This window comes from Microtus ochrogaster, chromosome 5 (assembly GCF_000317375.1).
Source record: "Microtus ochrogaster isolate Prairie Vole_2 chromosome 5, MicOch1.0, whole genome shotgun sequence".
NCBI lineage: Eukaryota > Metazoa > Chordata > Mammalia > Rodentia > Cricetidae > Microtus > Microtus ochrogaster.
The window spans coordinates 59,314,276-59,330,576 of NC_022012.1; the positions used below are offsets into that span (position 1 = coordinate 59,314,276).

Genomic DNA, 16,301 nt, shown 5'->3' on the forward strand with positions numbered 1-16,301 from the left:
TATGTCCTATACTCAGAAATACCTTGTTCTGCCAGAACCAAAACGTGTCTAACGACACAAATGTTTATAGTGAAAAATTAAAACGTTAGAAGTTAACTCTCTCTAACATAAATTTCTACAGCATAGGTACTAAAACAACCTAAAGTATAAATGTGATTTAAAATCCTGTGTGCTAGGAGATATTATTCCTGCTTAATCCATTACCCAAAAATGTTATGATCATAATTTTTCTGCAAGTTAAGGGTTGGATTATGTCTAGAATCCACAAGACAACAAGTACAACGGGGTGGGGGGAAGGGGGGAATCAGAAATCTATCAAATATAGTCATATCCTCCGCCTCCCCTTTTCCTTCTTCTTTTCCCTCTCCTCCTGGCCTTCAAATGGGGAGCCTCTCTATTCCACCATGGTGGACTGAAAACTCTGAACCCTCAAGCCAGGATAAACACTGCCTTCTTTTGCTTCTCCCTGGTGTTGGGTCATAGCAATGGGAAAGGCTAACACAACAGCTTTAGAGAAAACATTTTTATATTTATAAAAAATATCAAAGTCAAATGTGAGGGCCCACAGTTTTGTCGTGTTCCATCTCAGCTAAAGGTCAGGAGAGTATACACCTATTCTTGCTCCACAAGGATGAACAAGCTGTTCCACCAAAGGCGTGGCTACTGGATGCCCTACTCTTCAAAGGCCAGTCAACAGGATGTTTTGACTTAGGGAGTGGTTACTAGGTGTTCCGAGATGTAAGAAGGTAATTACGATTTATGCTTGCTGGCTCTTTGTATCATGGGAGTCTTGTGCCCACCCCTTCTGTTAGGGGTATATAAGGACTGAGAATATTAAACTTGGGGATTTTTGGATTTTTTTGGCTTTTTGCTTTTGACCACAGTATTTACTGGAAGCCCTTCCGACTCTATCAGTTGTCTCTTGTCTATTTCGTTCCTCAATTCACATTCCCATCCTCTGGAACGTAGAGACCCATCGGGCAGGACACAACAGGTGTCTCCTCAACATGGGACCTGAAAACGGGGGATTGGAGTGAAGGTCCTGACATACAAATTAAGAAAGGAAATGATACCAAAACCAGCGATATCCAGGACTCCAATAAAATAGGACGATGTTTCAAAAGGAAAACACTGATTCACTCTGTTGACCACGTGATCAAAAAGATGGCTGTAGACAGTCTTTGCCAGAGCATCGCGGGCATTGTTTGCTTGCTCCACTTTCAGAGGAACCCTAGTGGGGAAAGGAATATTCCAGTGAAAAATCCTTAAAGTGACAGACTGTGACAATAAAGCCAGATACATAAAGTCAAAGTGTATCTGACACATTGGCTATGAGAAACAGCTGCCAAGCTTCCGGTGAACAGGTAGAATTAAAATAAGGACAAAATTACAAGAGACAAACTAAAACTCATAATTAAAATTAGACAAAAATATACTATAGGGCAAAAAAATGCCTTAAAAACCATTTTAACCTTCATCTACACCCCACTTTATATACTAAAATAATTTTCATATTTCACTTTTCTAATACATGAAACAGATTATGTATAATTCATAATTAAAGTTTGGTAACTTATTTAACAAAAAAATACTGAATCTTAAATTTTGAATTTTCCAATTACTCCTGTATGTAGCAGCTATATGGATGATGACATTCGACACTGTAGACACACATGCAAACTATTTTCCTCAATAAAATTATAATCTAGTAAAAAGAGAATATTGTTGAGGAGAACTTCCAAATGCCAAGCTTGGCCCTAAATACTGAATAAGTACTGGGAAAACACAAAAAACTAAAATTCACAAAATATACGTTAGTAAGCTAAAACCGTACAATCTTGCACAATCTTAAGTTTTTAAAAGTCTTAGCAGGGGGCTAGCTGAGATCATCAGCATGCATGTACAGGCTGGGTGTGGTGGCTGCATTCACGACCCCACTGTGGACAGTCTCTAGGCCTCACTGAGCAGCACGCACGGGTGTGGTAACTGCATCCGCCACCCCACTGTGGAAAGAATCTCTAGTCCTTAGTGAGCAGCATGTACAGGTGTGGTGGCTGCATCTGCAACCCCACTGTGGAGAGAGTCTCTAGGCCTCGCTGAGCAGCATGCACGGGTGTGGTGACCACATCTGTGACCCCACTGTGGAGAGAGTGGGGCCAGCCCAGCCCAATTGATGAGCTCTAGGCTTAATGCGAAACCCTGTTTCAAAAGACGAGGTAGCTAATGATTGAGAAAGACACCCGCACCAGCCTCTAGCCTCCACACACACAAGTACACAGGTACCAAGTGCACACACTCTGTACACAGCCGTCCTCACGTGTGCAAACATCACACTCATACATAACACACTTGAATAAATACTTCCTGGGGGACAAGAAATTAAAACAAAAACTTGGCTAGAGCCTTATTTCTTTCACTTGCAACCTCCTCTAAATGCAAAACTAAGTGCAAAGTGCAGCTCTGCTTCCTGGACATTTCATAGACGAATTACACTCAGGAGGAGCGCAAGCACACACCATTTACATGGAAAACCACTTTTGAAGAAAATGATCTCTTGCCTCAAACAATCAGATATTTTAAACCCAACTCACATTTTTACAGCTGTGCCAAAGCAAATCTCCCTTGCCTAATCAATTCCATATTTATGTCCTGCAGAATATCTGCCAGAAACAGCTCCACGCTGTGCAAACCCCCACTTATTTGTGTGGTGATCTGCAGTCGCTGGCGGCACAGAATTTTGATCCATCAAGCACAGCTTGAACATTGAAATGGGAAGAATGAATGATGCATAAACATTGACCTTACATCTCAGTGTTTGCAAAACACACACGGTTTCCCTTGACACGCCACAAGGCAGGAGCCATGTGCTAGAACTCACTTTATAACCGTTCCTTTGGTGCCCCCTGCTGTGGTGAGCATGACTCTCGTGGTTAAACTGACTCGCAGATCATCCTGGTCCAACCCCAGCAGTTCAGCACAATATTCCAAGGACGGGGCAGATTTGTTCTTCAGATTACAGCCACCTAATGGGAACGTTTCAGTGTGAAATTAACAAGCACTAAACAAGATTACCTAGATTCATTTCTTAGGATTTTATTCACTTATGTAATATTATGGGATAGACGAGGCTTACTCCAAACTTTCAAACACAGTTTTTTTTTTTTTAACCTTGTTAGATGCCCCTACCAACAAGATAAACAGGAAATCATAACTTGGTGCAAAGCCGTGGGATGAATGACCCTTCCTGCCATCAGAGTCACCCACCCTTTCTGCTACCTGCTGCCATCTGGAGGCAAAGCTATTCTGGAAATGTCCAGAAATAAACAATTCCTAAGTTTTAACTTGTTCATTCTTCTGAACAGTGACACAGAATCTCCTGCCATCCTGCCAGGACTATAATCCCTGTCTCTGACACAGTGGCCACCACGATTCCATTAGTTGACTTAAATGTTTCTTCTTTTTTACCATGTCACAGCATTTTTACAAGAACTAGGTAGTAACATAAGGAATCCTTTTTTAATCTTGGAAAAATATAAAATAATACAGAGCACTCATGTCACTCCCTAAAAACATCCTCTAAATGTTTTTCTTACTGTTGTGTTGCTTATTGTGATATTGTTACTGTTATGACATACTTGTTACATGGGATTTTTAAAACATAGGCCGTCCTAACAGGAATTTTCTATACTTCCACTAAATAAAACAGTTTTATAACATTGGGGAGCTTTACAAACATTTACTGGAAAATGAACTTTATGATAAAACCATTATGAAAGTACTGGGTTTCTGTGCAAGTCACTATGACAATCCTACACTGAATTTTCTAGAAGGAAAGACAAAAAGAACACCTCATTTTAAATTAGCAACAAATGATTTAGATCCAAGGGAAGTCACAGAAAAAAATGAGGATTAATACAACAAAGGTTTAGCTATGAAAATAAAAATGATCTAATGCCTATCTCACCCCAATCTCCCCTGCATTCTGTTTTCTCTCGCAAGAGAAAGAATTTTTTTTAAGTAGGAGAGAAAACAAGCACACACTATGTCCCTTTTGGTCACTTAGCATGCTCCAGCTGGTCACATGATGCTTGGGATATTCTATATAGCTACATGTTCATCCTCGGGTCAGCGATAAACGATAGGAAAGTGCCACTTACCACACTTCTAACATTCACATGTACATCGACTATTCTACACTTAATTTTTGTATATTATTTAGCCTGTCCCACAGCTCCCTTCCTGAAACAATGCTAAAATACAAACAAAATATATGATGCAATATATTTTCAAAGGAAATTTTCCAATTCCTCTCTTTAAAAAAAACTCTAAAGGTTATTCATACATATTCCAAGTACCTAATTTTTAATGCATCTTCATTTCAGTGACTAATCATCTGTACATTGTTGGATTTATTCACTTACTATCCACCAAATACCAGTATTCAAACATCTTGTAAATACTTGTGGCTACTATCTCTTTATAGTGAGGAAATGAAGACCCAGAATGGGCAAGGTCATACAAGCAGATAGCACATGATGAAAGAATTCGATTGATGGCCATGTGCCCAGGCATTACACTATGTTATGTCTAAAATTATTGACTTCACAGATCACAGGACAACAGAGCTGAAAGTCATTGAAGACTGTCCATCTTACTCTGCTCACTCACAGATGGCAAGGCTCAGTAGCCCAAAGGTAATGAGAGACAGTTATGACCATCTCCCGAGCCAGTCAGACATGAATACAACCAGGCTCTCCTGTCTATGACTTCATTAGTAGCCATGCTCAGTACCACTGTGCAGGTTCCATATCTGCAAAATGGAGGCACCTCCTATCTCATCATTTTTATATGTTTCAGTTACGATTATGAAGGATCTTATACACAGAAGACATCTTCCTCCCAAGTGCTTGGGATCACACTTAGGGCCTCAAAAAGGCTAAGAAAGCTGGGTATCATGGCACATACCTGTTACCCCAGAACTTGGGGGGTGGAGGCTGGACAATCACCTTGAGGTCAGCCTAGACTATATGAGACCATCTCCAAAAGGGGGAGAAAGGTTGCTGGAGAATCAGCTCAATAATTAAGAGCACTTTCTGTTCTTGCAGCGAACCCACGTTCAGTTTCCAGCACCCACAAAGTGGCTCACAACTGCCTGTAATTCCAGTTCCATTGGATCTATCACCCTCTTGTGGCTCCTATAGGTACCAGGCACATATGTGGTGTACATACACTCATACATTTAAAAAAAAACACTTCAAATTTTAAAAATAGGGAGAGATGGAAAAAGGTGAGGGCTGGGGAAGTACTCCATCTACACTGAGGTAATCATGAGTCCAACACATTGTTTCTTTAATGGTCTTTCCTGCTTTCTCTAAGGCCCCCTTTATATATATACACATTATTACTAGGAATTGTACTTTTTAAAAGCACTTATGGATTATCTCATTTTGCAAATGAATACAGCAGTGGGATCTGACACCAAAGCCCATGGTATTGGCTGCTGTGTTAAGTGGTGCTTCAGGCTCTTAAGGCATCCTTGGTGTAAGTTTCAAGCAAAATGTATTCATGCAGGGCTAGTAAATGTTTTATTCTACATGAGAAAGTCAAAAGTCTTTTGGTTTCATATGGCAAAGTCCCCGAGAAGCACAGCTTTACCCTGGAGCATGCATGCTGGCACAGACAATACACAGACAATGGGAGGAGCCATATTCCACTAAAATTTTACTTACAAAAACAAGTGATAGGCAAGATTTGTCAATTCTATATTCAGGTATCACACTTGTAATTATATAAAAATACTTATTGTTTCTATAGAAATGGAAACATTAAAACTAAAAAGTTACTATCTTGGTTGAATTTAAATACTTTTCAGCTTCCATAAGAATAAAACTTTTATTTTTATCTCCGACTAGAGAATAGGCTGTTGTATATTAAATTACCCCAATTAACTTATTCAGGCTTAGATCTATGAAACAGAGAGAGTAAAAACATGTATTAACAGATAAAAAAATTATTCCATTAAGTATGAAAAGTACAATATTAGCTGGAAATTTTTTAAGTACAAATCACATAATAGCTACTAATTTGTTCAGAACAACTTCTCCATCTGCCAGATCACCACATAACAGAGGATGTCCCAGAAATTTGTTCTAATTTCAACAAACCTACACACAAAGGACTGAACATTCATATGGCTAGGAAACGACAAACATTATGCTCCATTTTATTCCTTAGTTAAAAATGTAAAGAAACAACCTGAAGTGCTTCCGGCTTCCTCAAAATCAATATTTCCAAGGTGCAGGACACCAGCTACGACTCGGAACAGATCAAGCTTTTCTTCGTCATCCAAACCAATCTTTTTCATGGCTGTGCACATCCTAATAAAATCTCCATGGTCATCTAACAGAGGGTCTTTCAGGGAACCTGCCTTAACATACTACAAAGCAAGAAGGTATCAACTGACTGGTCTTTACGTGATTCAGGTAAACTACAAGCTACAACAGAAGGTCTGTTAATGCAATATACAACATGCAAAAATAAAATCTGTCAACAGAAAAATGTAAGCATTTGAGCACATTCAAAAACAGAATGGTATATAAAGGGTATGCAAGAGCTCTCTGTACTATTTCTTAAAACTTGATGTGAACCTACAGTTTTTTTTCAATGGAATAAGATGCTTTGCAGCTAAAGTAGGATGCAAAGGCTAATGTATTGTAAGTCGAGGATATGAGATAAATACAAATTAGTGAAAAGGGAAAGAATGCTGGCTGAAATGAAGCAACAGCCTCAGACCAAAAAAAAAGAAATAAAATAGTAATAAATATGCTCACTCATCTGACTGTTAATCCACAATTTATACAATGAGAAAGTGTTCCATGATAACCCATGTAGGTTACAAATATATGCAATTTTGTCAATTAAAAATAAGTATGAAAAATAGGGCAAGTGAAAAGAATTATAAAAAATAATTTAATGTGCCAATAAGCATGCCACTATGTTAACTACTGACAACTATATCATATAAACAGGCAAATCGAGACAAGGCAACAGCATCTCCACAGCCTGAAAAATAGTCCTGTAATTTTTCTATAGTGTATGTATGAGATGAGGTGAGTTACTGCACATTAGAATAATGGAGTGGTTTTCTGAATGAGAGAGAGAGAGAGAGAGAGAGAGAGAGAGAGAGAGAGAGAGAGAAATCTGTTTTCTCTCCTAAAAAATTTGCATCTCAAGTATTCCTATGTTAGGATCTAGCAAACTCAGACAGAGAATGAAGAAAGTTAGGCCTGCAAAGCAAAAAGATGTAACAAAAAGAGAAGTTACTAGACACAGAAAAACTGATCTAGGAATTTTCCAGAACTTGAGCATTAAAAGCTAAAACTAAAATATAAAAACTTAGCATCAGAATTAATGAGAATTAAAGCTGTCTGATGTTTTCTTCTCCCAGCATGCAACTGCTTCTCATGTCCCAGCATGCAACTATTTCTCGAGTTAACAGTCTGCCTGCTTTTCACAAGGTGCTTTAAATGTCTGATTGTGTGCCAGATTTCCGGAAAATGTCTAGAAAAGGAAATTCTATTTCATTCTTTAAAAGAAGCAAAAGCAACAACCGCATGCAGAGTTTAAAGAAACACTATCATGCAGAATTTTTAGTCTCGCAGCTGAGCATCTGCATCATTTAAATACTGTTTTCTAATCAAATCTTCATGAGCATATTGACTTCACGGCAGACTGAAAATCCTGCATTCTCCTAAAATTTGCACACAGCACAAAGACACCCAGACAGAATGGAGCAAAGCGTTTAATTAGTCAAAATGATCACCTCGTCCTCCTGACAAAGAAGACATAAAAAGTAATTTAGATATATTAATACACTGTTACCTTTATATATTGTACACATGCACATTTCTCTCAGTGATGGAAGATTTCTGATAAAGCATTCTCACTCAAAAACATGGAAAGATGATGTCTTCCTCCCTGCAGAGTGCCTTCTACTCTCTGGAGGGTACGTAGGGGCTTTCTCTTCTCGCTCCTGCTTTTTCCTATGCCCTAGCATTTTTTTATTTGTTTTCCCTGCAGGACCACTGCAATTGTCCTGAATGTGTTTTGATTATCTTAGTAGAAAGACTACAACTTATATATCTTGAAGGCATCTTATAAAAACATAGTCTTTTAAGATGCAGTAAAGTAAATGCTATAATAAATGTTGATGTTGCTTCCAAAAGTCTCAGCCACGGCTGTAACATAAAGTTTACCCAGAACTCAGATATCTGTGTCTTAAACTAAACAAGTACTAACTGCAGTTTCATGTGTTCATAATTTGAAATGAGAATTGTATTTTCTTTCTATACATTTATATTAATGTATTTTACACATACTTTATCTTACCCAGCCTGAGTAAAGTCAAAACATCTGATTGGCAAGTGTAGAACCATTAAAAACTGCTAAGCGTAAAAAGGTACTCAGCTGACATAAATATTTTTAAAAATAATAGAGTCAAGATTAACTAGTACCTATAACCAATCCTGATTTACTTTTCATAACTTAAGTGCATGGTTTAGACACAATACAACTTACTACATGAATTTGTGGCTGAAAATGCATAAAAGTTTAAAATTCTTAAACATTTAATGCTTTTAAAATAATAATTACATAATTCTTAGATTATTTAGTGAGACCAAAATATGTGGTTGATACAACAAAACTATAATATGTGAACAGCCAGCCTTTCACAAGAATGCTTAAGGTATTTACTATTTCAACTCTTTCTTCTGTAGACAATGAATTAAAAAGCATACTTTATGCTTTCTATTGGGATGTTCCTGCAAAGGCTCATGTGTGGAAGACTCGGTTTCCAAGGCAGCACTATTCAGAGGATGGCTTTGGGGAAGCTACTGGATCATGAAGACTCTGTCCTCTCCAGGAGATTGATTAATCCATTGGTGGGCTCAAAATGTGATGAGCTAAACTTGGCTGACTGAACTAGAGGGCTTGTGGTCTTTACCTTGTCCCTGACACACACTCTCTCTCTCTTTCCTTTCCTATACTCACCTCCCACTCACTTTTGGCCACCAGGAGGTGAGCAGTTTTTCCTAACCACCTGCCCTCTGCTGTGAATTCTGCCTCCCCACAGCCTAGAATCATGGCGATCACTAACTTGCTGTGAAATGTAACTTTAATTATGTACAGCCGTGTTACATTTCTTTATGCTGCATTTGTTTAATTACGTAAAGCTGTGTTGTTTTTATGTTGCATTTGTTTAATTATGTAAAGATGTGTTGCTGTTTCACCTTGCCTGCCTAAGACACCTGATTGGTCTAATATAAAACTGAGTGGCCAATAGCTAGGCAGTAGAGGAACAGGCAGGGCTGGAAGGCAGAGAAAATGTAGGAGGAATCTAGGCCCTGGAGAAGAGGGAGAAAAGAAATCGAAAAAGAAAGAAAGGGACACACCTGGGGCCAGACATCCAGGCAGCTGACAGACAGACATGGAGGAAGCAGGAAAGTAGGACACAGAGAATGAAAGAAAGGTAAAATGAAGAGAAACAGGTTAATGTAGGTTAAAAGAGCAAGTGGGACAAGCACAAGCTAAGGCCAAGGACTCACAACTAATATTAAATCTTTGTATCATGGGTTGGGACCTGGTTGGTGGCCCAAAGAAAGCCTGTTAAAACTAGCCATGGACTGAAATATAAAATCGTGAGCAAAAATAAATCTTTCCCACTTTAATTTGCTCATATATTTTGTCACAACAGTAGAAATCTTACATATAAATATTCTTAATTAGTAATAGTAATATCAGAGTAGGTTACTAAAATATGGTGATTCCTAGAAAATTTCATAGCATAGAAATTCAAAAAAAAAAAAAAACATGAGGAAAGCAATGCATTTTGGCCCAAAGAGAACAGGAGCCTGCTGTTCTATATATGACAGGTTTAGAGAGAGAATTGTACCACCATTCAATTTTAAAACATAAACCTGAAACAAGAAGTTCCAAAATAAAGACATATCCATTAGCAAATATTTTTACATTAAAGATTTTAATTAAAATAATCTACTGTACCTCAGGGCTTTTTCGGTTCTGTAAAATCTGCTTGTCAGTTTCTTTGTTAGCGAAGTACCTAGTACAGCCTCTGTTTAAATACTAAAACAAAGAATTGATGGTACAATTAACATAGGATCCACTGGGAAAGAACAGGACTACCTAGTGAATTCAAGGTCAGCCTGGGCTACACAATAAACCTCTGCCTTGAGGAAACAAACAAAAACTAAAGACCTGAAGGTGAAATTCAGCAACTGGGGATTAACCTACTAAACAGCGCAAGGCCCTGGGGTTAATCTCAAGAATGTGAAGATCTAGGAAAGGGACGATTTCGTCCAGCTTTGCAGTGGCAAGAGTCAGTACCTACCCTTGCCATCTATTGTTATTCTATGCCAATTTTCTTAATATTCCAGGATTTTTGCCTGATTGCACCAAATGCTTCCAGAAAGTACATAAAAGTATTTTTAAATTTATAATAATGTTGAGCATTTTTAACTTTATTTTGCAGGATACACGCATATTTCATACAAATATGTTAAACCGGTAAATCTCTAAATTATGAATCCGTTTGGATAACATTCATGACAAAATGAAGTTAGACCATTTTGAAACCATTCATGCTACACCTCTGTGTTTATAATTTGATCAGTAAATTATGAGGACAGACTATTTTTTTAAAAACCTGATGAAATTATCAAAACACCTTCATGAAGTCTGGAATAATTCATAAAATAGACAAAGCCTCTGTCAATCTATTTCATCATTGTTGTGTATAATCTACCTTCCAGTAGAAAGGCCAAGTTTAAGTGTTACAGTGTCCTCGATTCTGCAGAATCAAAAGAGAATGTCCTTCAGCTTAGAACAAGCAAGATTGTGTATCCTAATTAATGTACATATTATTTTATGGTATGTGTTTAGTTAGGGGTTTCACCCCAGCCCCCTGGCATCCATTTCTGGAATGTTGGGTGCAAAGTTCCATTTCAAAGCTCCCTCCCTTGGGAGTTGCCTCAGTTCAAACTCCACCTCTGAGAAAGCCCCCCAAAATGATGATTCCCTCCCCAGAGAGGGTCAAGACCATTCCCACAGGCTATTTAAACTGTGCCCCCTCCCCAAGAATGAACTTGTGGTCTCTAGGTTTTGGATGGTCTTTTGGTTCTCTGTTCCGTTCTCCCTGTTTTCCCAAGAGGCCAGCAGGGAGTACTGGCAGCCATTAAATGTGGGCATCTTCTAATTCAGTCTGATTAGGTCTGATTGGGATTACTGCAAAGAGGTTGGTTGTTTAAGGAAAAATACTTAACAGTATGAGCTATATAAATTTGTAAGACATCCTGTTTGTATGTGTGCCCAAGTGTATAATGTCTGTCTGCAGTTTTCCTATTAGAATACAACCATTTTGCCAATCTCTACATTTTTAAAATATTGAAAAAATTATTTTGAATATCTTAGATGTTTTACATTTGATAAGAACATTTGGAGTTCTTATATATGAATATTATACATAATTATGTGTAATGATGCTAAACATATCTCAATATATTTTATTATATATGATGTTTAATATACATATCAATATATATTATCAATATGATCTCAGTATATATTATTAATTTTCAAAATTGGCACTGTGTATATATATTGTAAATATTATTATGTGAAATAAGAAGATTTTCATATAAAAACTTGTGACAAAAATATCATATTTCCTCCTTACCTGCTCATATTAGATTCTTTGTTCCCCTACATTCATATCATATTTATGTATAAAATTGGATGTATGTATTTAAAATCTAATAAAAACAAGAAAGAAAACATGGAAAAAAAAAACACCTTCATATAATTTATAGTGAATATATATTTGGGGAATGGGATAAAGGTATGGTTGTTTGTAACATGACACCTGCCACCACTGGGACTGCCCGAGAGGAGATGAAATCCATCCTGGTGGTCCATACTACAAAGGCAGGAAAGCCTGTGGTTGCTTTTGGTAGCTGCCCTTGCAGGATGCCCTCCCTGTGCAGGGAAAGGCTGCAACTTCTGAGCCTGAAATGGTACGCTCCCAAGTCTCCACGCAAAAGGAAATACTGCATTAAAGCCGTAGTCGTCACTTGACTTTCTGGCCAGCTAAGAGTTGGCAAAATCTAGACATATATCATAATTCATGGGATTTCTAGAAACTTGTATTTCTTTTTTTCTTAAAAAGTAAAAAAAAAAATGCCTTGTCTGTTTTCATGAAGAGATGATAAGCAATTAACTTCAAATTCCAATTAAGTTGAGAATCAGAGGTCAGAAGAGGAAGGGTGTCAAATCCCCTCAGACTGGCATTAGAGATGGCTATGAGCCATCATGTGGATGCTGGGAGCTGAACCCAGGTCCTCTGCAACAGCAGTCAGTGCTCCTAACCATAGAGCAGCCTCTCAAGCCCTCCCCCCCCCCACACTATCAAGCACCATTTTTTCCACCAGGATTTTCAAACCCCTAATTTATCACAGCGTTGGGGTGGGGCAGGCATGTATGGTTTCTTCCCGTCCATCATAACAGTCAGACAGTGTGTGCTTTTCCACCACATTCTAAGTTGCCCAGGAACAGGATAATGCCTTGTTTATCTTTTAATCCTGGCACGATGTCTAGCACCCAATAATCAGCAATAAGTATTTATTGCTGAATTATAGTAAGGGGTATAATGATGCTTTCTTTCTTAACATTGGTTCAGTGATCACAGTTGTTACAGCTACATTAAAGATAATTTTAAGTCTAGAATTACAGAACCTTATAAATTTGTAATTGGGTTTAAATTAATAAGGTTTTAAACATCTGTCCTTTTACTTACTGAATTACATATATTGTTATACATGTTGAGAATCACTTATCTCAAGTATTGTGAAAAGTGATTGAGATTTCAGAGTTGCTTACACTTTAAAGTATTTGCATAAGCTATCATTTTCCAACTGAGCATCACAAATCTAAGACTACAAAGACCAGTGCTTGAGATTTGGGGATTTCAAATAGAAATCAAATAGACTTCCAAATCTCAATAGAGATCTCATTGGCAAGACTATAGTTCTAACACATCATCTAGTTACATTTCAGGTATCCATGGGAGGTGCAGGGAATCAATGCCTTGGCCCCTTCTGGATACTAGATACCAAAGTTTACAAACCCCTTAAAACAGCATCACACATGTACACGATCTACATATACACAGCCTATCAAAAACTTCAAATTACATGAAAACTGTTTATAATCCTTACTACAATATAAATACTCTGTGAAGGAATATTATCCCTTGTTGTTTAGTAAAAATAATAGGGAACTAACACAAGCTCAGTATAGATGTATTCTTTATCATCCCAAGTGTTGTCAATTCATGATTAGTTAAGCCTAAAATGTAAAATCTGCAGATTCAGAAGCCCACTGTATTTCATTTACTGCAAGTTAGGTACGAATACAACTAGGTATCAAAATACAGTGAGTTTTAGCACTGAGAGGGTAAACAATTTACAAACTTCAAGTGAAATTTATTTTCCTTCAACTTACCCGAAAATTATCTGGGGAACTCAAGTGCAGCTTCTCCCTAATGTCTTCTGAAGCCCCAGCGCACAACCTGTAGAATATATGGTAATTGCGCTCCTCTTTGCCTTGAACACAGATCCTAGACTTTTCTAGGAGATAGTGAGAAACAAATCCTCCAACGACTGAGCTCTAAAAGACAAGAGAGGAAATAGATTCTTGAATTTATGGGATTGAAATACAACTTAATGTTTATTTTATCTTTTCTAATAAACATTTGCTTATCAAATAAGTTAAAATATTTAGCAAATACTGCAAAGAAATATCTAATGAGTATTTCTACACTTCATCCTTCATTTTAAACACTGTTCTCCAGTCTCCATCCTGATTCTTTAGCTTTGGAGCCTCTACAGCATCCGAACTGACTATGTGGTGGGCCCAGTGTCCACAGCAGCCCACAGATGGATGCCGAAGGCTCTCATATTGCATCACCCTCACCTCATGCTGAGAAGACACTAACTGCCCTGACGTCATTGTTATAGACCACACAGACCCACAAACACACGCATCACTATATCATGCTGCACCCCAGGAACACATACATTATTCCGTATCAAAACAACAAAAGGATCAAATATGAAAAAAATAAGTACAAAGCTATGATTGATAATGCAGCCAAATCCAATATTTTGATTTAAAACTGATAGACATTTTGAAGTCATTCTAAATACACACACACTAATAATTACAATAATAATATTCTCAGAAAGGACTGTACTAATTAAATTCTAATAAGACCCTTACACTTGCCACAAACATTCCCCAAACGTATCCCACACGCAGCTTTCATTTACCTTTTCATTGAAATGAATTTCTACGAATTTCCCAAATCGACTGCTGTTATTGTTACGAACAGTCTTTGCGTTTCCAAAAGCTTCCAATAGTGGGTTAGCTATCCAAAAAGAAAAGAAAATGTTTCATCAAAAACATCACAAGAAAGGCATGAGGAAAAACTATGGAGCGACACACATATTACATCTCCACAGGGAAAAAAAATGGGAGGAAATGATGAATAAATGCTTTTAGAAATATTAATATGGAAGAACTATCAAGTAATGTCAAATTCCACAAGTGTTAAATGTTCGCCCACTGTCCTGGTGTTACGTTTGATTGACAAGTGGACAGGATCTAGGGTCATCTAGGAGACAAAGCCTCTGGCAGAGAGAAAGACAATAGGTTAGTTACCAGATCAGTATGAAGACATACTGATAGTTAATCATAGCTGGGCAAAGATTTATAGAAGATGGAAAGGTTCTTCCACCTCTAGAAGAAAAGCACTGTAGACCACAGATAAGAAGATTCTTCTAAGTTAACTTCAGATATACCTAATTAAAAAATAAAAATCAACAATACCTTCAACAATTCTATCATCAATATCTTGACCAGTGCCATAAGATTCTGTCAGGTATCTATTTAAAATACAAGATTAAAAAAAAAAACTTGAAAAATAACTGAGTACAATATATTTATAAATTTACTATTTAATACATACCAAACTGAAACATGGGTCATCATTGTAACTGCTTAGTTATTTTTAATTTTTATTACATTTTTATTTATGTTTCTGTATGTGTCTTGTGTGGGCATATGCAGGTCATGAAATTATATTTTTAAGCTTTTTGGAAATATTCTGATTTTTAACAAATTTTCAACTAGGTTTACATAAGTATCTTAATTAACTATTTAACTTAATAACTATATACATTTACATAACAAATAGAAACTTTCATATCCACCATGAAAAACTAAGAACTGTAATAGATTAGAAATAACATTGATAAAAAAACAATTCAGGATGTGCTTGTTCTAGCAGTATCTTCACCATTAAATTTAATTTTCTTGAGTTTGTGTGGTGATATACATTGATCACCAACTTCATAGGACCTGGAATCATCTAGAAGGCAGGTCCACGGCCATGTCTGTGAGGGATGGATTGGTTAGATAACTGAAGTGGGAAGACCCACCCTGGATGTGAGTGACAGCATTCCATGTGCTGGGATCCTGGACCACACAGAGAAGATCCAAAAGGCTAGGCATAGCACTCACTCATCCCTCCCTGCTCCCCGACTGTGGATGCAATGTGACCAGCTTCTGCCAGCATGCCTTCTCCACCATGGTGTATTTGAAACCTTGAACCAAGAACCAACATGAACCTCTCTTCTCTTAACTCCTTCTCATCTGATTTTTTGTCACAGCAACGAGATGATTCACAGTATTTAAATTGAAAGAATAAAACTATAGTCCTGAGGTAATGTTCCCTCCTCTCTTAAAATGTTATGATTGTACACCAAAGTTGAGAGTTTAATATGATGGTAGAAAAGGGGATCTGATGAGAGAAGGTAAAAGAGAAAGTCTAAACAAAAAGTTGTTTCAAAGATATTTCATAGCATCAACATTGAGAATAGAATGTCCACTTGGATTCTGAAGGAATAATCCTAGGTTTCTCATTGCCTAGCTAGCACTAACTTCTTAGAGAATCCTCCAAAACATAACACACCACAGCCAGCTTCCTACAACATAGAGATTGCCTTCCATATAAGATGTTTATTTCTTCCAAACTATTCCATAAGGAATGCAATGGTATTAAAAGTCAATCTGGCCGGGCGGTGTTGGCGCACGCCTTTAATCCCAGCACTCGGGAGGCAGAGGCAGGCGGATCTCTGTGAGTTCGAGACCAGCCTGGTCTACAGAGC

The 16,301-nt window shown here is 37.4% G+C and overlaps 1 protein-coding gene across 7 annotated transcripts in view; it reads right to left on the reverse strand.

Annotated features, from left to right (window-relative positions):
- The window catches only part of Myo6 (myosin VI), a 136,479-nt gene that overhangs the window by 48,113 nt on the left and 72,065 nt on the right, over positions 1-16,301 (reverse strand). For all 7 annotated transcript variants that reach the window (XM_026779463.1, XM_026779462.1, XM_005347569.3 and 4 more), the window contains exons 7-13: positions 14,962-15,017; positions 14,403-14,500; positions 13,576-13,740; positions 10,063-10,143; positions 6,256-6,436; positions 2,879-3,023; positions 1,074-1,231 (exon numbers count right to left, since the gene is read on the reverse strand). In XM_026779463.1, coding sequence (XP_026635264.1) covers positions 1,074-1,231; positions 2,879-3,023; positions 6,256-6,436; positions 10,063-10,143; positions 13,576-13,740; positions 14,403-14,500; positions 14,962-15,017 — 884 coding nt within the window. The remainder of the gene's footprint in view (positions 1-1,073; positions 1,232-2,878; positions 3,024-6,255; positions 6,437-10,062; positions 10,144-13,575; positions 13,741-14,402; positions 14,501-14,961; positions 15,018-16,301) is intronic.